Below are 27,547 nucleotides of genomic sequence, written 5' to 3'. Positions count from 1 at the left end.
ACACTTGCAAGATTTAGAATGAGTGGCCACAAACTGAAAATTGAAACTGGTCGCCATCAAAAACCTAAAATACCACTACAAAGCAAAATTTGTCAAAACTGTTTCAAAATTGAAGATGAACAACATTTTACAACAGAATGCACCTTATATGCAAACAACAGAGACATTCTATATTCAACAGCCAAATCCTGTATATATGGATTCCAAGATATGACAAACAATACTAAATTTATACAAATAATGAGTAATAAGAACACTTCACTAATCAAAGAAACCATAAAGAACATCAAACAGTGTTACAACATAAGAAATACATTACTGGCATAAATAAACAACACATGCCATATTCTTACATATTGTAAATTGTCTTACTATTCACGGTTAGTTTTATGTCCACTCAACTATGTAAAAACTTTATTAACTCGTTAACCAAAAAAGAAATGTCACATTATCTTTACGGTATTAATAAAGAATCCTATTCTATTCTATTGATAAAAAATTGTAAAAGCCATCATCATTTAAATTCAAATTTTCAATAGTGATTGGCTCAAGATCTAAACATTGTCTATGCCCATAATGTGCTTGCATGCTTTCATGTGTCATAGTAACTGTGACCGCCCACATATTTAAAATATGTCATGCCCTTACTGTATACATTATATGTGTTTATAATTGTATCAATATAACAGATTTCACAGATTGAATGATCATGGTGAGGTTGGAAATTTGTTACCAAACTACTAAGAGTATTAAAGAGTACTAGTCAACACGTCGTACATGTGCCAGATATGGGTGCCATACGAATGAAATAACTTTTATCACAATGTATTGCGCACACATCCACAGAGACAATTATGAATGTTACCCAGATCAGAGCAAACATGAAAAGAGACAGTACCTAAGTTTGTACTTTCCGTCACATTGAATTGTTGTGCAAATTCACAGGCACATTAACGACACAACAGAAAATCTTACATTGGTCGCAGTGATCTTCAAAACATTTTACTATGGTTACGGAAATTGTAATTTGGTAAAATGAAATTCACATAGTTACAAAATAAAAAAAATAATATCAGTAAAGAAACAAAGTAGATTATTAATTAATTATTATGAAATGTCAAACCCTCTCACAAGTTTCAATGGCATACCCTTCAGAAAGAAGAGAAGCAACAGATCTCCAAGGACCAATACTACATGGTGGCTGCATTTAATTACGTACCTGGCTCTGCTAATGCAACACCAACCCAGTCACCTTCCACTGAGTTTAGTGATCCCTTGAACTTCACAGTTCCTCTGTGAATGCGACCTTTGTATTTAACCTCTACCCTCTGACCTATAACAACGTTGGCAAAAAGAACCATAATTCTAAACAAATTTGGATATTTGGACCAATTTTATTTTTTCAATCTGAAATACAAGAAGATAATTTTAAATTTATATTTTCAAAATATACACTTTTGTAAAATAAATCAGTATTGTAAAATCTGTATTAGAAGCTGCAACTTCTATTAAAATGGTACAATGCAACATATAGGATGCGGCTTCTATTAGAGCATCTACACATATGTGAAACAATGAATTTTTGGTTCTCAATTATTTAAAAAAAAAATAGGTGCGACTTCTATTAGGGATGCGGCTTCTAATATAGAATTTACGGTATATTTTTTTCAACTTCAGAATTATTTTGGCAGTAATGAATCATGTTAATTTGGTCCAAAATTACCCCTCCCCCCAAAAAAAAATACAGAATATATATATATATATATAAAAATTAATAAATTTTATTTTTTGTTGGATACTAGTAAGTGTGTCATGCAGCCAAAATAAGTCATTTTTTAACGTATCCAGTATACATATTATTGTTTTTTTTTTGGTAATACATTTACTGTGCTGTAAATTAAACACTGAAATTCCAAATGGTGCTAGAATCCAGACTTTCAACTCAAGCACACTTCACATGTTTTATCGTGATAGTTATATCATAAAATTACATTGTTTGATTTGTTTCAACTTTCACTGTCATACTAAAATATTATTAGGGTTTCCAACTATTAATTACGAATATTTGTTGGTAAATGTACATATTATTAGGCGTAATTTTGAGGTGAAAAAAATGTGATACCTGAGGAGAGTGGGTTGGTATCACATGGGAAGTAGATACACTTTTAAGTTCAATCTGATTAAAATCTGATGTAGTGTACGGGCTTTAATTATTTTGGCTATAAACTTATTTTAATTTTATTTTTTATTACTTTTGTTATTAATGCCCTTTTATTTTATTTATTTTATTATTTTACTTTGATTTTGATTTTGTGATTTTTTTTAATTCCGCCCTACCTACATCTGATCCGACGCCTATGTAAGTCCCGTTCAAATCTCGCGTAAGTAACAGCCAATCACAGCCCCCCTTTTATACAGGCTGTCGGTTGCTTACTTTTCAGTGTAGCGATACTCTACGGGCAATCTTTCTGTACATTATATTTTGCCAGCTTGAATAAACCATTAATAGAAAATTGTTAGTATATTTTTATTTGCAAAAGAAATTCCTCAGCATTTTACATTTTTTGTCATTACATTGAATATTTTTTTCACTTCCAACAAATGTGTACACTTCCAGATACATCTTCGCCAGCCAAGGTTCGTTCATTCAGTCATCGCTTCAATTTTACATCACTGAGCATAATTATCTAGAATGGAAGCAAAAAAATAAGTAAATTGTAATGATTAGAACACTGTAAACAGCTATAGTAAATAATGCAAACTGATTTTAAATTGTATAACGGTCACCGGCCCACGGCATCGACGCAGAAAATTGGAGCAAACAAATATTTCCTGATCAATTGCGATGTGTTCCAAATAAAAAATATTTTATTCCAGTCCAAATCAGCTCAATTACTTTAATAAAGAGTTATTGTATAATGTACAAAATGTTGATACAATTTGATGAATATTTACAGCTACGGCTTCAATACCGTAGACGATGTTGGCCCGATCTTCAACAAAACATCACCCGTCTCCAGGGCAGGCGACTGGAAAAAGACACTGGTGTTCGGTCGAAACGGTGGAAACAAAATCGTCACTCCCAGAATAACTATGCAAAATAACGATCTAAAGTCGAACCATTCGAGCCACAATATTAACATAAAAATGACTTTCGTTGCATTTGACAATGATAAACTTACCGTAAAGCCGTGTTATTCTCGGTCGCTAACGTCGGTATAATCCGCCATTTTATTTGAGTGTTTGCCACCCGACTCCGCCCGGTGACGTCATCATGTGCGCTATAGAAGGAGGTCTGTGATTCGTTGACTAAAATCGTCGATAGTGGGTCTCGTTGAAATCTCGTTACATAGGCATCGGCTCAGATGTAGGTAGGGCAGAATTAAAAAAAAATCACAAAATCAAAATCAAAGTAAAATAATAAAATTAAAAGGCATTAATAACAAAAGTAATAAAAAATAAAATTAAAATAAGTTTATAGCCAAAATAATTAAAGCCCGTACACTACATCAGATTTTAATCAGATTGTTTTAAGTTATAATTGCAAATTTGTAGCAGACAGATCCAATCAATTACTGCTGTTCAATGTCAGTGTATCACCAACAACACGAAATTGCTACTCTCATTACTTCTATAACGTTACGACCCCGTTATGGCCTATGAACACAGTGTTAGAGTGTCGGCAACAGTTGGTAACATTAGCCGTCAATAACAGCAACATTTCAGCAATAACAACAACGGTTCTTTTGCTTATATCAGGATGTATATATGTAGTAGTATACTTACATTGTACCATAAAATATAATTCTGTTTGCGTACCTGAAGGTTCCTTGGGAAATAAAAAATATAAGACAAACGCGTCTACTAACAACAGACGGAGAGACGCAATTTTAGAATTGAAAATCAATTAGGTAGAAGTGACGTAATAATCCCGGGAAATTTTGAAGGTTGCTACGCGACTGGATAGCGTGAAATCGACACTCTCGACAAATCTCGCGTGAATCGAAGGCTACGAGATGTGTTCACTTTCCGGTGCACCATGGGATAGCAATGGTAGCCTTGTAGTTTTGTTTTGAAGCAGAAGAAAAATAAAATGAATCAACACCGCCGACGGAGGCAATGACTAACACTATATCGCAAATTTCGCCAATCTTATCCATGAAGATATAGTTACGGTGGGTAAGTGACTCAAATGTTTCTGTGTTAAACGTCCCTGAAGTCACTCTCAGGAGTTTGAATCACAGTCGACTGTTGTAACATTGCTGGGTCACAGTTCCTGTAGGGGAATTGTGGCTGGTTGTACAATGATCATACATATACACCAAGCTCCGCGTTACATCAGGGAGCTGTGTGTAGCTCTCTGATTACAGTCGACCGTAATTTTAATCTCCAAGAACTGGAATTAAAGATTAAAGGGCAGGGCTCCAGAAGGAGTACCTACACTTTATGCAATTTTTTTAAAATTATGCTAATTTATTCATAACGTAGCAGTTTTTGTGCTCATGAATATTCATTAATTTGTGGGTCAATACATTTTAAAAGGGGCGATATATTATTTTTGGGGGAAGAGTTAGAAAGAGGGATTAGTAATCCTTAGGGGGGTCAATACAAAAGAAGAGACCCATTTGGATAGCAGCCATGCTCCTTGTGTCTGTTGCACGTGACCTACAGCTGTCAACTCTGTTCGTTCTTCGACGATTTCGACTGGCTTCCATGTGGGGTAGTATTCTTGTGTTCTGTTTTTCTGACTTGAGTTTTTGAATCCGCTGTTTATGTTTTTAACGTCTTTCATGTCTTTTGTAGGAGTGTCCAATCCGTGATTCGAACTTGCGATCTTTGAGTTCCCAGCTTACTGTCTTGTCCACTGTACCACGAGTGTCTTCACACAAGAGATAGGATTTTAGTCCTATTCATAGGAGCACTGTCTTCACTACCATTTAAAAACCTAACTAAACATACTGGATTCGAACCAGCGATCGCTCACATTGCTGACATAGTACAAATCAACTGAGCTATGTGGGTAGTCATGCAAATTGAATAATTTGTTCTCATATTTAGCTTTATTGCCAAATAGTGTTTGCGAGAAAAAGATGGGCAGGCATGGGAATTGAACCCGGGTCCTCCTGATCACTGTGTAGACAACTGAACCACAAGACCACAATTGATTGACTGGATGTGTTTGCATTTGATAAGACTATATAGTGTGTATATATCTAGAAATACAACATATTTCTATTATTGAGTTACAATTGTCCAAAAAATTTCCAATTTTGTGTTTTTACTTGTGTAAACTATATGTATGCCATAACCCATTAGTGTACATCTTGCAAACTGGGTGTTTGCCATTTGCGTTGCCCATACCTGACCCGACCCTAACCCTAATGCCAAGACACGTTACTGTTAATAATTCCGTTGCCCATACCTGACCCAACCATAACCCTAATGCCAAGACACGTTCCTGTTTATAATTGCTCAATAATGATACTCTTGTGCACTGTCTGCGGGTAAGTTGCATTGATGTCAATTGATTAAACAATTCGCGTTTAAGTAATTTCCACTATTAACAAGTGGTTAAATTGTGACAATAAATGTGTGGACAAATATTTGAGATTAATTTTGGTGTAGACAACTCTCGTTTAATTAATTCCCACAATTAAAAGTTGTTAAATTGAGAGAATAAATGTGTCGACAAATATTTGATACTTATTTAGGTGTAAGAACTCGTGTTTGACCAACTTCTACTATTGAAAGTTGTTAAAATAATGAAATAAATATACTGGTATCATTGGATATTTGATTTAATTGTGAAATTTTCTAACAAAATGTTAACTGCTGGCTTCGAACCCTCAATCAACAATTCCGCAGACACAGTATAAATTCCACAACACCACAGAAGATATTCGTCTGTTGCCTGAATTGTTTTCGTAATATAGGGAATGCGGCCATCAACACTTTAACAAAACTTACCTTCCCTTGGGTCTTGTTTATCTCTTGTCATAATCTGGAAACTGTTGAACAAATTGCGTGTCGTCCAGTTTAAGACGTAAGTTATTTATTATTTATTCTTTCAGTTTTGTATGGTGGAGTTTTGTAAGGTTTATTATTTTTTCGCGACGTTCTTTGTTTACTTGTTTACGGTTTGAGAGATTTCAGTTCATTTGATTTAAGTTTTTACGGTAGCTCTGAGCGGGACTCAAACCCACTGTCTTTTCAAGCTAATTTTGTTTTATTTTGATGGCATGCTTGTGTACCACGCCACAACGTTGGTCGTTAAGTGGTATTCATTTTTCTGACTACTCCAGTGTTCCGATGAGTTGAACGGAAAAGCCAAAACGATTGCTGGTTTCTGATTGCTTTGGTTCTGGTGAGTGTGTATCTAGTGTGATTCAAACCCATGTCGTTTGTATTGGGCGTTTTTTTATTTCCCATGTTGGCTACGCCGTAATATGCAACCACTTCCTCGTTTTATTGTGATTTTGAGAGTGTTTAATGATGTCTTCCTCACCCGTCACGCCATGACCCAGTTTCAACGACACGGCCATTTTGGAACAGAGTGCGTGACCCGACTGACTATATGAGCATTCTGTTCAACTGTTAAGCTAGGATTTATTACCGTTATTATCATTTTATTGTCACGTGATTTGTTTTATCTTATGTGTAATGTCTTAAGTATCTTTATTGTAATTTGTATATACCAATTCGTATATACCGAGGAAACGCCGTCGATTGAAGGTCATGTATTTTGTGACGTCACCAATTCGTGTGTAGGTACGGCTTCTAGATCCGTGCCATTATTCACCTGCCCACAGGGACAGAAAAATTCTACACTTTACCAGTTCCAGGTAAAATCTGCCCGTCTGAATTAGGTGAACAGACCTTAATTTCGACCACTGATCTGATTCTCCATGTGTATATTTTCCATGAATTAAATTAACTCAGAAAGTTGGATAAAATTACAATACGGAAAATATTATACAATTTTTGTTAAACACACCAAAGAATTAATTCATAAATAAATATTGTGATGACTATTATAATTAAAAAAAAGAATCTACTCATTTTGTCTAAACATGAAAAAAAAATTCTCGAAGTCCAAATTAGCGAACTGTCAAAAATTTACTTTTTAAATGATATTGATATTCTAATTGAGTCAATAACCAATGACAAAAGTGGGTATACATCCACACCATATACTCACTAAATCTCAGAGTATACCCTTCAGTGGTTTTTTGAGTCTCAATAGAGTATTTATCTTCCTGTATTTTATTCTATGCCCTAAATCAGCATGACATTCAAATGTTAAATTTGGTATCCAAAAATCAAGCAACTTTTCTACTGCAATGTAAAAATGAAAGCATATGATTATAAAAATGAACTAAAATAAAGCACTTCATATGAAACATGTATCAAATATATTTGTGCCCTGGTTCCTTGCGTCCCTGGTAAATAAGACGTCACAGCCCGGGTTGAACATTCTGGCCTCAAAACAGGTCGGTTGTTCTGGCCCAGGTATAAATTATATTTGTATGTGTTAATATATTAAATGAACAATGAATGTATGATTATCTTATTCACAACTTATTTTTCGTCTTTTGTCATACATTTTCACAGTTCATGGAAAGAATGCGCAATGCAAGAGCCGTTCACACCTGCTCTGGTGGCGCGATGTCAAAGCATGCACAACAGAAGTTGATCATTTAACTTTGCGGCAAATTAAAGACATCTTGCTACATTTTCACATCCCGACTACTGTTCTTAATTTATTCACACAATTCCCATGGAAACACATTCCAACAACCACAAAAATGTGGACCCTTAGCGTATCGAAATGTATCGACTGACAACCAGAACACAATGTACAAAGAACCAGTTTATTTGTTTATTTACTGATAGACCAATAAAACTTTGTGTAACATTGATTAAACCGACTTTCGGCAATGTTTCACACCTGGCTGAGTTTTATGTTTGTGTTTGAGCATACATGTGTCTGCTTTATAGTATGGAAAACCCAAACAACACTTCTCAAACCCTAGGGGGTAGGGGAGCTGTGCAACTGAGTGGGTGAGGCGAACTTGCATGAAAAATCCGGACAATGACTTAATGACTAATGGATATCCGTCAGGGTTATTGAAACATGAGGCAAAATCAGCTAGCAATGAGGGGAAAACCCATGGGGTAAACATTGAATAAGAAGATAAACAATCTGGATGAATCATTCATTACAGTATATTCAAATTTAAAATAACAATGTTTCTTTGATTGTTTATAGGAACAACACTATTTGTATAGTTTGAAGTAGTCTAAGAACTATTCTTATTAATACAATTGAAATTATGGCGAAGGATAAAGATAAAAAAAAGAAAGAAGGTAAAGAGAAGGAAGTGAAGTCTATCATGACTACAGAATCAGTAAAAGTTATTTCAGAATCTGTGGGAATTGATTCATTATCTGATGATGCGCTGACACTATTGGCTGATGATGTTACATATAGACTCAAAGAAATGACACAGGTGAGTTTTGACATATTTGCTGTCACTGTGCTTGGGTACAAATGCTAATATTCAGGCGTAGTATCACCTCAAGTTGGTATCATAATGGGTTTGTCGACTTATAGCCTTAAGGATTTGCAAATTGATTTCAAAAATGGAGCAATGATGCAATTTATGTTGTTGCAAAAAAACTGTGGGCACACTCTGAAGTGGTAAAATTAGTTGAAAAAAAAAATGATTGGCCCACATTTTTTTTGATGGTGCACATGCTGACCAGAAGCATAAACTTTTTTGTTAGGCCTTATGACTTTATCTTCAGTGTTATTTCTTCCATTTTTTTATTATTAGGAATCAATCAAATTTATGAGGCATGGTAAAAGAAGGAGATTGTCAACTACTGATTTTGATCATGCATTAAAAGTGAGAAATGTGGAGGTATGTATTTGTATCAACTCCCCTCCATTTGCCTACTATTTGCTGTTTTTGAACTTTACACTTTTTACAAAGTACACAACATAATTTTTGATTTAGAACGTCTGATTTTAGTTACACAACATTAATTTTTCAATCCATAAAATAAAGAATTAAAGGCTGATGAATATAGTTGTTTCTCAATCTTTTGAAATTCAATTTGAATGTGAAAAGCAAATGTGACCACTTGTTTGGTATATAACTGCACAGTCTCTTTATTTTTAGCCTTTGTATGGTTTTCAAGCATCAGAGTTTATTCCATTTCGATTTGCCAGTGGTGGTGGAAGGGAATTACATTTTAATGAAGAAAAAGAAACAGATTTGAATGATATCATCAACACAGCTCGGCCAAAGATCCCTGTTGATGTTTCTCTAAAAGGTATTATTAGCACGTATTATTACTTCATTCTATGGCAATTAATCTGAATTTATAGTGTATGTTAAGTTGGTATTTTTATAGGACTCTGTGTAGTGTAGTGATGTATCGTGCAATTTAATGAAAGTGTGGTGTAGTGATGGACAGTGTTGAGAGTGCACTGTATTTAGTGTAGTGTATTGATCTATGGTACAGTGTGGTGTAGTGATGAAAAGTGTAGGAGTGCACTGTATTTAGTGTAATGTATTGATCTATGGTGCAGTGTGGTGTAGTGATGTACAGTGTTGTGAGTGCACTGTATTTAGTGTAGTGTATTGATCTATGGTGCAGTGTGGTGTAGTGATGTACAGTGTTGTGAGTGCACTGTATTTAGTGTAGTGTATTGATCTATGGTGCAGTGTGGTGTAGTGATGTACAGTGTAGGAGTGCACTGTATTTAGTGTAGTGTATTGATCTATGGTGCAGTGTGGTGTAGTGATGTACAGTGTAGGAGTGCACTGTATTTAGTGTAGTGTATTGATCTATGGTGCAGTGTGGTGTAGTGATGGACAGTGTTGAGAGTGCACTGTATTTAGTGTAGTGTATTGATCTATGGTGCAGTGTGGTGTAGTGATGTACAGTGTTGATGAGAGTGCACTGTATTTAGTGTAGTGTATTGATCTATGGTGCAGTGTGGTGTAGTGATGTACAGTGTTGTGAGTGCACTGTATTTAGTGTAGTGTATTGATCTATGGTGCAGTGTGGTGTAGTGATGAACAGTGTAGGAGTGCACTGTATTTAGTGTAGTGTATTGATCTATGGTGCACTGTGGTGTAGTGATGTACAGTGTTGAGAGTGCACTGTATTTAGTGTAGTGTATTGATCTATGGTGCAGTGTGGTGTAGTGATGTACAGTGTAGGAGTGCACTGTATTTAGTGTAGTGTATTGATCTATGGTGCAGTGTGGTGTAGTGATGTACAGTGTTGAGAGTGCACTGTATTTAGTGTAGTGTATTGATCTATGGTGCAGTGTGGTGTAGTGATGTACAGTGTTGTGAGTGCACTGTATTTAGTGTAGTGTATTGATCTATGGTGCAGTGTGGTGTAGTGATGTACAGTGTAGGAGTGCACTGTATTTAGTGTAGTGTATTGATCTATGGTGCAGTGTGGTGTAGTGATGGACAGTGTTGAGAGTGCACTGTATTTAGTGTAGTGTATTGATCTATGGTGCAGTGTGGTGTAGTGATGTACAGTGTTGAGAGTGCACTGTATTTAGTGTAGTGTATTGATCTATGGTGCAGTGTGGTGTAGTGATGAACAGTGTAGGAGTGCACTGTATTTAGTGTAGTGTATTGATCTATGGTGCAGTGTGGTGTAGTGATGTACAGTGTAGGAGTGCACTGTATTTAGTGTAGTGTATTGATTTATGGTGCAGTGTGGTGTAGTGATGTACAGTGTTGAGAGTGCACTGTATTTAGTGTAGTGTATTGATCTATGGTGCAGTGTGGTGTAGTGATGTACAGTGTTGTGAGTGCACTGTATTTAGTGTAGTGTATTGATCTATGGTACAGTGTGGTGTAGTGATGAACAGTGTAGGAGTGCACTGTATTTAGTGTAATGTATTGATCTATGGTGCAGTGTGGTGTAGTGATGTACAGTGTTGTGAGTACACTGTATTTAGTGTAGTGTATTGATCTATGGTGCAGTGTGGTGTAGTGATGTACAGTGTTGTGAGTGCACTGTATTTAGTGTAGTGTATTGATCTATGGTGCAGTGTGGTGTAGTGATGAACAGTGTAGGAGTGCACTGTATTTAGTGTAGTGTATTGATCTATGGTGCAGTGTGGTGTAGTGATGTACAGTGTAGGAGTGCACTGTATTTAGTGTAGTGTATTGATTTATGGTGCAGTGTGGTGTAGTGATGTACAGTGTTGAGAGTGCACTGTATTTAGTGTAGTGTATTGATCTATGGTGCAGTGTGGTGTAGTGATGAACAGTGTAGGAGTGCACTGTATTTAGTGTAGTGTATTGATCTATGGTGCACTGTGGTGTAGTGATGTACAGTGTTGAGAGTGCACTGTATTTAGTGTAGTGTATTGATCTATGGTGCAGTGTGGTGTAGTGATGTACAGTGTAGGAGTGCACTGTATTTAGTGTAGTGTATTGATCTATGGTGCAGTGTGGTGTAGTGATGGACAGTGTTGAGAGTGCACTGTATTTAGTGTAGTGTATTGATCTATGGTGCAGTGTGGTGTAGTGATGTACAGTGTAGGAGTGCACTGTATTTAGTGTAGTGTATTGATCTATGGTGCAGTGTGGTGTAGTGATGTACAGTGTAGGAGTGCACTGTATTTAGTGTAGTGTATTGATCTATGGTGCAGTGTGGTGTAGTGATGGACAGTGTTGAGAGTGCACTGTATTTAGTGTAGTGTATTGATCTATGGTGCAGTGTGGTGTAGTGATGTACAGTGTTGAGAGTGCACTGTATTTAGTGTAGTGTATTGATCTATGGTGCAGTGTGGTGTAGTGATGAACAGTGTAGGAGTGCACTGTATTTAGTGTAGTGTATTGATCTATGGTGCAGTGTGGTGTAGTGATGTACAGTGTAGGAGTGCACTGTATTTAGTGTAGTGTATTGATTTATGGTGCAGTGTGGTGTAGTGATGTACAGTGTTGAGAGTGCACTGTATTTAGTGTAGTGTATTGATCTATGGTGCAGTGTGGTGTAGTGATGTACAGTGTTGTGAGTGCACTGTATTTAGTGTAGTGTATTGATCTATGGTACAGTGTGGTGTAGTGATGAACAGTGTAGGAGTGCACTGTATTTAGTGTAATGTATTGATCTATGGTGCAGTGTGGTGTAGTGATGTACAGTGTTGTGAGTACACTGTATTTAGTGTAGTGTATTGATCTATGGTGCAGTGTGGTGTAGTGATGTACAGTGTTGTGAGTGCACTGTATTTAGTGTAGTGTATTGATCTATGGTGCAGTGTGGTGTAGTGGTGTAGTGTATTGATCTATGGTGCAGTGTGGTGTAGTGATGTACAGTGTTGAGAGTGCACTGTATTTAGTGTAGTGTATTGATCTATGGTGCAGTGTGGTGTAGTGATGAACAGTGTAGGAGTGCACTGTATTTAGTGTAGTGTATTGATCTATGGTGCAGTGTGGTGTAGTGATGAACAGTGTAGGAGTGCACTGTATTTAGTGTAGTGTATTGATCTATGGTGCAGTGTGGTGTAGTGATGTACAGTGTAGGAGTGCACTGTACTTTGTGTAGTGATCAGTGAGAGGGTGGTAGTGTAGTATGGGGTAGTGCAGTGTAATACAGTCTGTATTTAATTTATTGTAGTGCTGTGTAATATATAAGTATAGTGCAGTAAATTATAATGAATATATTGCAACTTGTGACATTAGTCTTTTACTTACAGCACACTGGTTGAGTATTGAAGGTGTTCAACCATCTATTCCAGAGAATCCACCACCAGGTAAGCTAGTAAATACAATCATTGTATTTTTCTAATTTTAATCATCATGACTTTGACAATAAATGGACCAGCAAAAACACTATTCTTCATTGTAAATGTTTCTGTGAATTACAGTGCTAGGAAATATGTATACATTGTTGCTAGATTATACATGTCAGTGTTTTATAAAACTATCTCCACATTTAGCTCTACTATAAAAGAAATAATTTTTACTGGTATTTAGTTTTACCAATTTCATATTTTTGAGCAAATACAGTAACTGTGATTTTCCATGTAACAATGAGTTCTATTGTAATTCTACATAGCCCGTTTGATAGTGAAATTAGTGGAAAATTCTCTTGACTGATGTATTTGTTTGACATAATAGTTGCAAAGGAAGTTCAGCAAGCAGAGTCAACCACACCTCTGACAAAGAACAAACCTAGCAGTAAGGACATGGCACCTCCATCTTTACTTGGAGTACCTGGTAGTGGACTTCTAAAAAATAAATCTAAAACTGGTATAGCATCTGATGTGGTTGCGCAGTTGAAGTTGAAGCCATTGGTGATGCATGAATTATCAGTGGTTAGTAATTCTTATCTTTCTTCCCTTGAGATATTGTTTATTATCATCTTATTACAAGCTTATTAAAGCAGGGGAGTCGTCACCTGCGCATGCGTCAGATGGCCATAGCGTGTCATTGTTTACAAACACTTGTCTATCCATGAGCCTTTGCGTTTTTAGCGCACGTTGTTATCATTGCTTGGGACTCAATTCCTGCACGTGCACAGGTGACAACCCTCTCGCTTTAAGTGTTTTGTTCTTGGCAATAACAAACCAATGCAAAACTGTTAGAATTCTAGTGAACTTGAAAACCAAGTTTTGGTTTTAATTATGCAATTTGCTATTGTTCATCAATGGAAATATAGATTCTTGTGTTTTGAGTACTGGTATGGCAGCTTAAAAGGTTATTGAAACAAACCTCATGTGTGTTCTTATGGATGTGTGTGTAATTACATTTTAGGAGCAACAGCTATTTTACAAAGAAATTACAGAAGCTTGTGTTGGTGCTTGCGAATCAAGAAGATCAGTAAGTATCCACATAGAAAACAACAACTAATTGATTTTAGAACTGTAAACGTTTTGTGATACTTGTCATGTGTTATCCGACCATTATTTTCACCGATGATATGCAAATTAGTATTTTATTTAATGAGTGATGTGCAAATCAGATATTGGCGTTACGTATCATCCAGCATATTATTTGTCTCCAACATCATTTTGTCTGTTATTGGCATCTGATGTCATAACATCCAGGACACTTAGGTTGTTGAATACAATAAAAAGATGGAAGATACTTCCCGTACATTTCACCACTGGCGGGGGGGGGGGGGGGGGTAATTTTGTTGTTAACTCGGACAGTTTCCACTTGTGCATTCTGCTTTGTTCTTCTCTTGATATCGACAGGAAGCCAATAACTGTATAATATTTTCATATATAATATTTTGATATTATTTTTGAGAACATATATCATTCATCAGCAAAATCAGATAATTTTCAAGACCCCTTTACATCATTATAAGTATGAATTGTAAAAATAAATCAATAATATATCTGAATATACATGTAATTATAGTAATTGAAGCTGAACTGATTTACAAGTGATTACTGCTACAAGCTTCCTAGCACATTATTTGGATTCTGAATTAACCAATGCAATGATGTCACATTGTAAAACTCTTTCTTACTGAGATATTTACCATGGAGCAATCAGCCCACTGAGCTTTATGGCAAAAAAAAAGATATTTGGAGTAGTGTACATGCATCTGCAGACTAATAACACATTGCAGTTTGAAGCACAACTCCCATACATGTATACGTGGAGATTGTGCCTTGTGAAGAGCAGTGTGTTCTTAGTTAACACTCAACACATAGTACAGCTAGTAATGTTAAATATTGGAACTGTAACCATATGGTATATTTAGAAGCTTGAGTTGTGACAGTTTTGTTTTCATTTTACTTCTAGGAAGCTTTACAGAGTCTTAGCAGTGATCCTGGATTGTACCAAATGATGCCAAGATTCAGCACATTTATCGCTGAAGGAGTCAAAGTTAATGTTGTACAGAATAATCTGGCATTGTTGATATATTTAATGAGGATGGTCAAGGCTTTGATGGACAATACTACAATATTTTTAGAAAAATATGTAAGTAGCATATTAGTGTGCAATACATAGGGTATTATACATCTATGTAGTGTTGGTAGAAATTAGTAGTACTTTCTATACTACCTTGTAGTGTAATCAGTAGTACTTTTTATACTGCCTGAGTGCCTTGGAGTAAAATAATACTGTTTCTTCTACCCACTCCATTTATTTCAATGTGTGGCCTCTTATCTGTTAATAACACATAGCTTGTGATGGTCAGTTGCATTCTTTGTTTTACATACATTTTATTGTTTTTTTTAGCTACATGAACTTATACCAGCAGTCAGTACTTGTATTGTTAGTAAACAGTTATGTTTAAGACCAGATGTTGACAATCACTGGGCTTTGAGAGACTTTGCTGCTAGACTCATGGCCTCACTGTGCAAGTAAGTTGTCTACTGTATATCAAACATTTATAATACCGTTTGATTTATACATGTGTGACCTGATATGTGCATGACCTGACCTGTGTTGACCTGATGTGTGTGTTTGACCTGACATGTGTGTTCGATCTGACATGTGTTTGATCTGACATGTGTTTGACCTGACCCGAGTTTGACTTGATATGTGCATGACCTGATGTGTGTGTGTCCTGACATGTTTGACCTGACATGTGTTTGACCTGACCTGACATGTGCATGACCTGACCAGTATTGACTTGATGTGCACGACCTGACCTGTGTTGACCTGATGTGCACATGACCTGATGTGTGTGTTTGACCTGACATGTGTGTTTGACCTGACATGTGTGTTTGACCTGACATGTGTGTTTGACCTGACATGTGTGTTCGATCTGACATGTGTTTGATCTGATGTGCACATGACCTGATGTGTGTGTTTGACCTGACATGTGTGTTTGACCTGACATGTGTGTTTGACCTGACATGTGTGTTTGACCTGACATGTGTGTTCGATCTGACATGTGTTTGATCTGACATGTGTTTGACCTGACCCGAGTTTGACTTGATATGTGCATGACCTGATGTGTGTGTGTGTCCTGACATGTGTTTGACCTGACCTGAGTTTGACTTGACATGTCCATGACCTGATGTGTGTGTGATCTGACATGTGTGTGATCCGACATGTGTTTGACCTGAAATGTTCCTAAGATATGACTTGTATTCACAGAAAGTGTATGTAGGGTATAATCAAGTGTTTATGTCATTGCAGAAAGTTCAGCACCACAATCAATAATATACAAGCTAGGATGACCAAGATGTTTGACAAAGCATTGCAGAATGACAAGGCACCGTTAGCTATACACTATGGTAGTATTGCTGGTTTATCTGAACTAGCACCAGAGGTAATGTTTTTGGTTTCTGTCTATCCATTCATTCATTTGGCAATCATGATTGATTTTGTTCAAAGTTGGTAGGTACATCTGTTTCTTTTGTGATTTGATTTGAAATGGTCGACTGGATGGCTAAGTTGTTTCATTTTTTAATGTACCTGCAAGCATTTCTTGGACATGCCTTGACGAATTTTAGTTCAAAAACAAGTCATAATGATATACATATGAACTTTGATTTGTTTTTTATTTCTGTGACGTTTCACAGGTGGTTGCCATTTTTGTCCCAGAAATCATTCCAGCATTGTACATCCACCTTCCATTAAATCAGACTAATTCTATATGATGTGCGACATTGAAATTATGTGTGTACATATAACTAATTAGGGAGGGGAGGGGAGGGGAGGGCGGTGTAACAGATTGCAATCATGTTACTTCTATTACATGTACATTTTGACACAGTCACACTCTCTGATTCTCAAACCTGTCAGATGGTAAATTTCATTTTTGATTTAAACTACCAGGTATATGGTTTTATATCTTTACCGTAATTACAAAATGTCTTTGTTACCATAGTAACATATTAATCTAGAGTATTGTTAACAGTACTAATTATTATCTTTCTAATACAGGTGATAAAATCTCAGGTTCTTCCAAGAATTAAATTTCTTGGTGAGAGAATAAAAACTGCTACAGAGGGTCCAGTATTGAGTAATGTTGACAAGATTGCTGCAGAACATCTCAAAAGTCTAATTTTGGTGAGTATGTTCTGTACAAAGTTACTGTGTTTTCTCTGTACTTTGTTCATTACTCTGTTCATTGTTACCACTGCTGATATATACTGGTACTCGAACAGGTGTAAATGCAAAACGAAAATTCACACCTTGGATTTTAATTGATGCAAATTTGTCAAAACAGTGTCAGATTTTAAAAAAAATATCTGTTGTTTGTTTAACCAATCATAGGCAGGGCACTTTTTTGTGGGTATCAAAACATAGACATTTGGTGTACAACATTTGTAACTGTTAATAGTAAAACTAGGAACAAACTACCTGACCACTTGTAGTTGCATGTCAAACATCTGACAGTACTTCAGTGTTAAATAATACCCTGAATTCGCTGAAATGTGAGTAATGAATCCAAAACTTCACTTGTTGACAAAAATCACAATGTAATTAATTTACTTGATGCTTTTATATGTGCAAACTAATAAAATATTAATGAAATCAGTTTTATTAAAATAGAAACAATTTTATATCATATTTCAGAAACACTGTGGTGTTTACTTGAAACAAACTCGTAAAACCCCAGATGAGATTGAAAGTTATAAACAGGAGTTTGGTTATCTTGGTGGAGTTCTATGTGCTCATGTAATGAAGTTACGATCACAGCCAGTTGTGACAACACCAGTAACACCTGTACAAACACAGAGACCACCACTATCTATGGTAAGTTACCCTGCCATTCTCCTTCACACATCAGGTAGAATCATATTGGGTGGATTAGTTACCTTTCCTCATGTTTGTCTGTCCTCAAAACTATTCAATGGTTTTGTCAAGGATGGAACCCCCCACCCTCCACCCCCAAGCCTAAGAGCCATCACTTCATGTCTTCAGATTGACCTTCGTATACTGTTTGTAATCAAGAAGTTATTCATAAAGTTTTTAGCTGCAAAAAACAGTGTTTCATGTGTCATTAACTGAATTGACCAACTTGCTTCACTATTTATTCTCATATTGGAGTGAAAGCTGAAAAGATGGTCTTTGTATATATAATATATAAAACTCTGTTGTGTTATGAGTGTTGAGTTCATTTATTATGACCAATCTCTCAACCTTGTACTACCAGCAACACAATTTGATGTACTTGACCCTTTATGTAAGGGCTTGAGTTGTATCTTAATTATAACACAATTCATATAAATAAAATTTTGTTTGCTCTGTGTGATTAATTTTAACAAACTGTAAAGGCTCTAGATTCCATTTGTCTGTCTGATTGTCTGCTGTTCACCTCTTTTATTACTGGGGTAGTATCAATAATGAGAGGTAATTTTTCCCATGCTCTGTGCATCTTTTCTTTTTGTGTGTAGTCAGTGTGTGGTACATATGGGTCTTTCAAGGGTGATCATTGCGTGTACCTCTTCATTCTATGTGTAGTCATGTGGTACATATGGGTCTTTCAAGGGTGATCATTGTATGTGTCTTTTCATTCTGTGTGCAGTCATGTGGTACATATGGGTCTTTCAAGGGTGATCATTGCGTGTACCTCTTCATTATATGTGTAGTCATGTGGTACATATGGGTCTTTCAAGGGTGATCATTGTATGTGTCTTTTCATTCTGTGTGTAGTCATGTGGTACATATGGGTCTTTCAAGGGTAATCATTGTATGTACCTTTTCATTCTGTTTGTAGTCATGTGGTACATATGGGTCTTTCAAGGGTAATCATTGTATGTACCTTTTCATTCTGTGTGTAGTCATGTGGTACATATGGGTCTTTCAAGGGTGATCATTGTGACCATTACCAAAAAAAACATAAACCTGTATATTGTCTTTATTACCATTATTAAGTTAGTATAACAATGCAATACTGCACACACAAACTAATATGCAAGTATTCAGAACTTACGGTAACTGTTATTACTCACTGGCATCCCACACCTACTCTATGCATGCTAATCAATTTCTTATGGAATGACCATTAAATGGACAGTAGTTGAAACTTTGGAGAAGATTTTGTGCGCATTAAACATTTCCAGTCATCTTACTGGTTGCATTTATCAAAGGAGTCTAATACCCAAATGTTGTAAGTTTCAGCTACTGTGGCCTTGCATGGTGATTCTATGGATTTATGTATAAACCTGTTTGTAGTAAATGTACATGTATGTGTTTAAATTACCAGCAAATATTGAAAGCATGTTGTGTATGAACAATATTATCTATCTTCTCTTATGTTACCTGCTATGTTGTGCTATGTAGCTTGACTAAATAAGAGTCTCATACTAAACCTGTGAAAGTATACAAACACATTTTTTCAAATGAAGTCAATCAATTTTCACAACTTGAAATTACATTCCTAAAATTTGATCTAGACCAAGGACAAATATATCACAATGTAGCATGTATGATACTCTTATTGCTTGCTGTGCTATTTTGTTATGTTTTGTATCCACAGCCAAGAACTGTTATGTTGCCTGGCACCCCAAGAACACCATTACTCACCAATATCAACACTACCACTCGTTTGCCATCCACTCCCAGCACTCCAAATCTAAATAATAGCCAGCCAAAGTTTGTTATAGTTGGTACTGGAAGGAAGAATACATCTACCTCTAGTACTTTGCATGTGAGTAATAAAGCTAGATGGAGAGATAGGTATAGGACAGTGTAGTAGTGTACTATAAGTGCAAATAAAATAACATTCTGACTAGATTTATTGAAGTATTGGTCGGTGACATGGAGGCTTGGTCCCATTCATGTAGTGCAGTTCCGTTCATGTGAATGTTTGATAATGTATAGCACTTCAGAATTAATTATTCCCTCATTCATTCTCTGATATCTTGGATGATCTAATTATATTTGTCTTTTATGATGAAAAGGCCTAACACAAATATTTTGTGGTCATGAAAAATAATAAAAATATCTACGCAGGGCAGTATATCTTCCCTTTTCGTCCTCTGGGATTTGTTATGATTCCTTTAAGATTGTCAGTGCATAGAACAGAATCATGTTATCACCTTGTACAGGACATGAAATCATGTTGTGCTTAGACATGATGCTGTCAGTAATGATGCAAACTCCACTAATTTAAGTCTTGCATCATTTTACAAATATTGGTTAAATGGTTTGAGTGGGTCTGCTTAAATCTAGGTAGAGTTGTGTTACCATACCATACAAGTTTGACATAATACCAGTACTAATTATAGTGGTTGAGATATCTAGTTTAGAGGTTTTAATAAAGATCACATCTCAGTGTCTCTTGTTTTTTTTCACACACCAACATTTGTTGAATGAGTAAAGCTATAATGTTACTGTACTGTATTAGTGTTCATGTTCAGTCCCATAAACCAAGCATGCTTTTCAACGTCTTTTGTTTGAGCTCATAACAAATCAAGAAAGGCATAAATGGCACACTCACTCAAAAAAGCAAAACACATTTGTAATGTATTTATGGTACAGATATGAGGTGTGAATGTTGCAGTGCTTCACAATCTAATTGCATGTGACTATGGATCCTAGAACTACAATTCAACCCTAGTTCTAACTAGCTATCTATAACTGATTGCTCTGTGAAATAATAACTTTGGGCTTTCACATCTTCACAGACTGATTACTTGGCAATAAAAATAGGATTATCGATATTCATGAGACCAGGACGCCCTCTAGTGTTCAGTTAGTGAGTTGCGTTAATGGGCTATATGCATCTCCTGTTAATCAATTTTTAATTGATAACAGGATAATTAACCCAAATGTGTGTAGTTTTGTGCTCTGTGACTTCATGTGAGCAGTTTTTGACTCCCATGTGCGAAGCACATAATGGGAGTCTTTGCAGTTAGTGTGTCTGTGTGTGTGTATGTGTGTATGTGTGTATGTGTGTCCGACTGTTCCACTGCTATCTCAAGAACCATACATCGGTTTTTGATGAAACTTGGTGCATAGATGCTCTGGGCCAATGCGCAGATTTGATTAGTTTTGGTAAAAATCCATGCTCGTTAATTACCTAATTTGCATGATAATTAGCTGATTTAAAGCTGTTCTATGACTGTTACACTGATATCTAAAGAACCACTCATTGGATTTTGATGAAACTTTGTACATACATGCTCTGAACTAATGCTAGGTTTTGATTAGTTTTTGGTAATAATCCGTGGATACTAATTACCTAATTTGCATAATGATTAGTCAATTTTCGGTTTTTCCACTGATATCTCAGGTACTAATCATCACATTTCAATGAAACTTGGTACATAGATGTCATATGACACTGCACAGACCTGATAGTTTTTATGGTAATATCAGTACATATTAATTACCTAATTTGCATAATTAATTAATTTTCAGCATTTGATATAAGTACTAATCATCACATTTCAATGAAACTTGGTACATAGATGTCATATGACACTGCACAGACCTGATAGTTTTTATGGTAATATCAGTACATATTAATTACCTAATTTGCATAATTAATTAATTTTCAGCATTTGATATAAGTAGTGAGCATTACATTTCAATGAAACTTGGTACTTACATACTCAAGGACTATGCAGAGATTGATTGTTTCTGATAAATATTTGTGCATATTAATTACCTAATTTGCATAATGATTAGTCAATTTTAGGTTTTTCCACTGATATCTCAAGTACTAATCATCACATTTCAATGAAACTTGGTACATAGATGTCATATGACACTGCACAGACCTGATAGTTTTTATGGTAATATCAGTACATATTAATTACCTAATTTGCATAATTAATTAATTTTCAGCATTTGATATAAGTACTAATCATCACATTTCAATGAAACTTGGTACATAGATGTCATATGACACTGTACAGACCTGATAGTTTTTATGGTAATATCAGTACATATTAATTACCTAATTTGCATAATTAATTAATTTTCAGCATTTGATATAAGTAGTGAGCATTACATTTCAATGAAACTTACTACTTACATACTCAAGGACTATGCAGAGATTGATTGTTTCCGATAAATATTTGTGCATATTAATCACCTAATTTGCATAATTAGTTAATTTTCAGCTTTTCCACGGGTATCTCGAGTACTAATCATCGCATTTCAATGAAACTTGGTACATAGATCCTTTAGGACTATGCAGAGACCTGATTAGTTTTAGGGCAAATAATTGTGCATATTAATTAACTAATTTGCATAATTTTCAGCTTTTCTACTGATATCTAAAGTACTAATCATCACATTTCAATGAATCTAGAATTATGTAGACCCAATTAGTTTCCGGTGAATATTTGTGCATATTAATCACCTAATTTACATAAATAACCAACTTTCACACTGATATCTCAGGTACTAAACATCACATATCAATGAATGTACATGGATGCTGTAGGACAATAGAAAGACCTGGATAATTGTGGGTTAAAATCTGTACATATTAATTACCTAATTTGCATAATTAACCAATTTTAAGCTTTCACACTGATATCTAAAGTACTAATTATTCCATTTCAATGAAACTTAGTACAAAGATGCTCTAGGACAATGTACAAACCTAATTAGTTTGGGGTAAAAATCTGTTCATATTAATTCCCTAATAAGCATAATAATTCATAATTTTTTGGTTCTAATCACATTTCAATTAAACTTGGAAACATAGATTTTCTGTTACATTGCGCAGACCTCATTAGTTTTACACTCAAATCTGTTCATATTAATTTTCTGACTTGCATAATTAGTTTTCAGCTAAGTAATTTCGAATTATATTTAATGTGTCTCCAATACTCTCAGCACATGGGAGTTCTTTCTAAGCTTTCTTTGATTAGCTCTGTGACTTCATGTGAGCAGTTTTTAGCTCTGTGACTTCATGTGAGCAGTTTTGAGGTATGTGACTTCATATGGGCAGTTTTGAGGTATGTGACTTCATATGGGCAGTTTTGAGGTATGTGACTTCATATGGGCAGTTTTTAGCTCTGTGACTTAATGCGAGTAGTTTTGAAGTATGTGACTTCATATGCGTAGTTTTGTGCTATGTGACTTCATGTGCGTAGTTTTGTGCTATGTGACTTCATGTGCGTAGTTTTGTGCTATGTGACTTCATGTGCGTAGTTTTGTGCTATGTGACTTCATGTGAGTAGTTTTGTACTATGTGAATAGTTTTAAGCCATGTGACTTCATGTGAGCAGTTTTTAGCTCTGTGACTTCATGTGAGCAGTTTTGAGGTATGTGACTTCATATGGGCAGTTTTTAGCTCTGTGACTTAATGCGAGTAGTTTTGAAGTATGTGACTTCATATGCGTAGTTTTGTGCTATGTGACTTCATGTGCGTAGTTTTGTGCTACAGACTTCATGTGAGTAGTATTGTTCTATGTGACTTCATGTGAGTAGTTTTGAGGTATGTGACTTCATATGCGTAGTTTTGTGCTATGTGACTTCATGTGAGTAGTTTTGTGCTATGTGACTTCATGTGCGTAGTTTTGTGCTATGTGACTTCATGTGCGTAGTTTTGTGCTATGTGACTTCATGTGCGTAGTTTTGTGCTATGTGACTTCATGTGCGTAGTTTTGTGCTATGTGACTTCATGTGAGTAGTTTTGTGCTACGTGACTTCATGTGAGTAGTTTTGTGCTATGTGACTTCATGTGCATAGTTATGTGCTGTGACTTCATGTGCGTAGTTTTGTGCTATGTGACTTCATGTGCGTAGTTTTGTGCTATGTGACTTCATGTGCCTAGTTTTGTGCTATGTGACTTCATGTGCGTAGTTTTGTGCTATGTGACTTCATGTGAGTAGTTTTGTACTATGTGACTTCATGTGAGTAGTTTTAAGCCATGTGACTTCATGTGAGTAGTTTTGTGCTATGTGACTTCATGTGCGTAGTTTTGTGCTATGTGACTTCATGTGCGTAGTTTTGTGCTATGTGACTTCATGTGCGTAGTTTTGTGCTATGTGACTTCATGTGCGTAGTTTTGTGCTATGTGACTTCATGTGCGTAGTTTTGTGCTATGTGACTTCATGTGCCTAGTTTTGTGCTATGTGACTTCATGTGCGTAGTTTTGTGCTATGTGACTTCATGTGAGTAGTTTTGTACTATGTGACTTCATGTGAGTAGTTTTAAGCCATGTGACTTCATGTGAGTAGTTTTGTGCTATGTGACTTCATGTGCGTAGTTTTGTGCTATGTGACTTCATGTGCGTAGTTTTGTGCTATGTGACTTCATGTGCGTAGTTTTGTGCTATGTGACTTCATGTGCGTAGTTTTGTGCTATGTGACTTCATGTGCGTAGTTTTGTGCTATGTGACTTCATGTGAGTAGTTTTGTGCTATGTGACTTCATGTGCGTAGTTTTGTGCTATGTGACTTCATGTGTGTAGTTTTGTGCTATGTGACTTCATGTGAGTAGTTTTAAGCTATGTGACTTCATGTGAGTAGTTTTGAGCTATGTGACTTCATGTGAGCTATGTGACTTCATGCGAGTAGTTTTGAACTCTGACTTAATGGCCTGGAGTGTGTACTGGCCAATCACATTCAACTGATTGCATGGGTACACATGTGTACATATTATTTGGCCTTGTATTGGGACAATCAGTCAGGGTGTCCAGCGACTACAAAAAGTTGGATCACATGAAGTGTTGTAAAACATCAGCCAACTCCATATATGTGATAACTACAGTTGAAGACATATGTGTTTGTGTGCATTACCTTGTTGTACCAGGTATATTGGGCCTGACTGTGGTTAGTTGCTCAATAAGGATGAACGGTTAACGCATAATGTGTGGTTTCACAGAACCATACAACTAACTGTGGTTTAAATGTCTCAAGGTGCTTGAAAAATATGCTAAACATCTACTGTCTCAATAGAATGTGCCCTCCAATCACTATAGACTGCAACAAGCATCAAAGGATTAGTGTTGTGTGCAATGTTTATTGAGTGACTTAGGTCTAATTTACATGACCATGTGATTTCATACAATGATTCTTTCATCTGTGCTTGTCACTTTTTTCCAGTTATTCATTTAACATTCTCAAATTTCTTGGATTTAAATTCAGGTATTTCAATATAAATAAAATTTCAAAATACTAAATTTTATTTGGTTAAAATTTCCTATTGGTTTTTTGCTAAGCACTGTGATTGGTTCTGTTCATTCCTCCAGTGTTTGTCAAATTATAAAATAATGATCGTTGGTTGCTTGTGTGAGCTAATGGTTGCATTATATGATATTTGCAATTGTGTTCATTAACAGCCATTACCCTTGACTTGTATTGTGAAATATGTTTTATTTGTACCAATATACCAAATGCAACAATTAAGGTATTCACAGAATAATTGGGTCGGGAAATTTGTGCAAATAGCCGAACATGGCAGTGAATTTCTGTAGAATTGATTGGGGTTGAGTTTTCATTACCTAGACATTTCCTGACAATTTAATTTGAATGCAGCTTTCAAATTATTCAAAATTTTATGTGAAGCATTCCTGGTAAGATTGGTTTGCAATGTGTCTCATTGTGATTCCTTTCTTAATTTATATGATGACTTAACATCTGTTGGCAATACGTCCAAGAAAACTTTAAACATGGAACATTTCAAACTTGTAGGATTTTTGTGCCGAGTGTGTTCCAAAACAGAAATCAAAACTGCTCTGCATGACAGGGTTTATGGTCAGTTTCTAAAACACGTACATTATAGTGATTATGGTTCATAGCTAATTTACACTGGATATGGTAATGGTTTTCAAATAATTTACACTGGATATGGTAATGGTTTTCAAATAATTTACACTGGATATGGTAATGGTTTTCAAATAATTTACACTGGATATGGTAATGGTTTTCCAATAATTTACACTGGATATGGTAATGGTTTTCAAATAATTTAGCAAATAATACAACTTCACACCATGTGATAATCACTTTAAATAAAATGACTGAAACTACTAATTTGAACACTAGGTGGCGCTATATTATTCACTGGGTTTTTAACTTTACTATTTTTGCTGATAATGCACCTGTCAATGTTTGGGTGGGTGACTTTTTTTTTTAGAATCACCCAACTGATGTAAATGTGTGTCAAATACCCAGGTCTGTCACTTTATTTGTGAGTACTGTCATAATTCTACATGCAAGAATATTATGGCATTCAAAATCCTCAAGTGTTGGGGTGTTTGTATCTCATTGTCCGAGTGGGTATGCATAAAATGAATATAATAAATTGCGGCTTATTATCATTTCATTCATTAATTGTAGCTCAAAACTGCTTTATATTTTGTCTACTTTATGATAGGAATAAATATATTTTTAAGATTTCTATTATTCAATGTTCCCTGTTATATTACTTTCTGGTTTGTTTTATAGACAACTGCACAGACAACTACTTTAGTAAAGATTGTGACTACCAGTGCTGCGTCTACCACGCAGAAACTACTGACAAGCAGTGCAGGGGGTAAATATGTGGTGATGTCAGTGCCTTCCTCACCATCCACAACCACACCTATGTCACAGCCTAGTGCAACCATACAGAAATCTACCATCACCACAGGGGCTACCAGCATGTTGATGTCCTTAGCACAAGCTGCCAGTGCTCAGAGTCCTGTTACAACATCCAGTCCAGCTGCTGTTAGCGCTGGCAATGGAACTGCGAAAACTGAAATGCCCATGCCTAAACTGGCCCCTATTATCAAACCAGGAACCCCAACTAGTCCTCAAATAATTGTGACTGTGAAAAAAGAAAAAGAAGGCTCAGACCCACCATAATAAAATGACTGTTATACAAATAACTGTGAAACTGAAACAAGAAATGAAAACTGCCATGGTATCATTACTATGTCCCATTGACTGAATACTAGATTTTTGAAATGTACAACTATACGAGAATACAATTTCTGGTATTTACACTTACGGTAGATTAGATTGCAAAGGGTGTATTAGTTTGCATATGTGTCATACCAGCCATCATGGATTGCATCGAACACTGTCTCATCAAAGCATTATTTGTGAATTCATCTGTCTACTATGTAGAATACGTACATTTAATAGAAATGTTATACATGTGTAAAATGCTTGTGATGTTCTAGTATGCATAACATCAAAATAAATATTCTCTAGAAGTTTAAATAGACATATCTACATACAAGCCTGCAAATTCCCTCTCTTTTCCCATAGAGCCATCTACTGTACGATGTAATCCTTGTTAGTAAAGTCTAAAACAAAGACTTGTGTTCTTGGTTCTATTCATCAAAATCTTTTCTTTGACATGCCTAGACTGAATTGTTCAAACTTGGTACAAAGACAAGACATAATGGTACAAATATGCAAGTTGATTTTTTTTTTCTTTTTGATAGTTGTACATATTTGACCTAAGAAACATTTGAACAGGTCAGTTGCTGATCCATGTCGTTTCTTAATTTGATTAAAAATGGCCGGCAAACAGCCATATCAGTTCTGGTCAAGGGAGTTTTGAGTCTGAATGCTACCGGTACTTAATACCAGTAGTATTTTTCAATGTGTAGTTGGTTAATAAAAAAAGTCTTTAACCTTAGGCAAACCTCAAGTCGGTGGTTGCACACATCTTGTAGTTAGA

The 27,547-nt window shown here is 35.7% G+C and overlaps 2 protein-coding genes across 5 annotated transcripts in view; one reads left to right on the top strand and one right to left on the bottom strand.

Moving 5' to 3' along the window:
• The window catches only part of LOC100367797 (uncharacterized), a 9,072-nt gene extending 5,074 nt beyond the window's left edge, over positions 1-3,998 (bottom strand). Inside the window, exons 1-2 of one of the 2 annotated variants that reach the window (XM_006825811.3) lie at positions 3,787-3,998; positions 1,220-1,407 (exon numbers count right to left, since the gene is read on the bottom strand). In XM_006825811.3, the coding sequence (XP_006825874.1) occupies positions 1,220-1,361 (142 nt within the window). In that variant the 5' untranslated portion in view covers positions 1,362-1,407; positions 3,787-3,998. The remainder of the gene's footprint in view (positions 1-1,219; positions 1,408-3,786) is intronic. The other variant, XM_085500911.1, reaches the window with a different exon arrangement.
• LOC100367493 (transcription initiation factor TFIID subunit 6-like) lies at positions 3,978-27,505 on the top strand. Of its 3 annotated transcripts, none has more exons than XM_085500909.1 (14): positions 3,978-4,175; positions 8,270-8,510; positions 8,838-8,924; positions 9,186-9,339; positions 12,743-12,799; positions 13,167-13,363; positions 13,803-13,868; positions 14,805-14,984; positions 15,246-15,370; positions 16,155-16,287; positions 16,905-17,030; positions 17,541-17,720; positions 19,447-19,617; positions 26,323-27,505. In XM_085500909.1, the coding sequence occupies exons 2-14, from the start codon at positions 8,334-8,336 to the stop codon at positions 26,719-26,721; spliced, it is 2,052 nt and encodes a 683-aa protein (XP_085357035.1). In that variant the 5' UTR covers positions 3,978-4,175; positions 8,270-8,333; the 3' UTR covers positions 26,722-27,505. The 3 variants fall into 3 exon arrangements, with proteins under 3 accessions (XP_085357035.1, XP_085357034.1, XP_085357036.1); XM_085500908.1 differs by having other exon boundaries at positions 3,989-4,179; XM_085500910.1 differs by lacking the exon at positions 19,447-19,617 and having other exon boundaries at positions 3,990-4,179.
• Positions 27,506-27,547: the final 42 nt, after the last annotated feature.

The sequence above is a fragment of the Saccoglossus kowalevskii genome, chromosome 1 (genome assembly GCF_978046115.1).
Source record: "Saccoglossus kowalevskii chromosome 1, keSacKowa6.1, whole genome shotgun sequence".
Taxonomy (NCBI): domain Eukaryota; kingdom Metazoa; phylum Hemichordata; class Enteropneusta; family Harrimaniidae; genus Saccoglossus; species Saccoglossus kowalevskii.
This window is presented reverse-complemented; position numbering and strand designations above follow the sequence as displayed.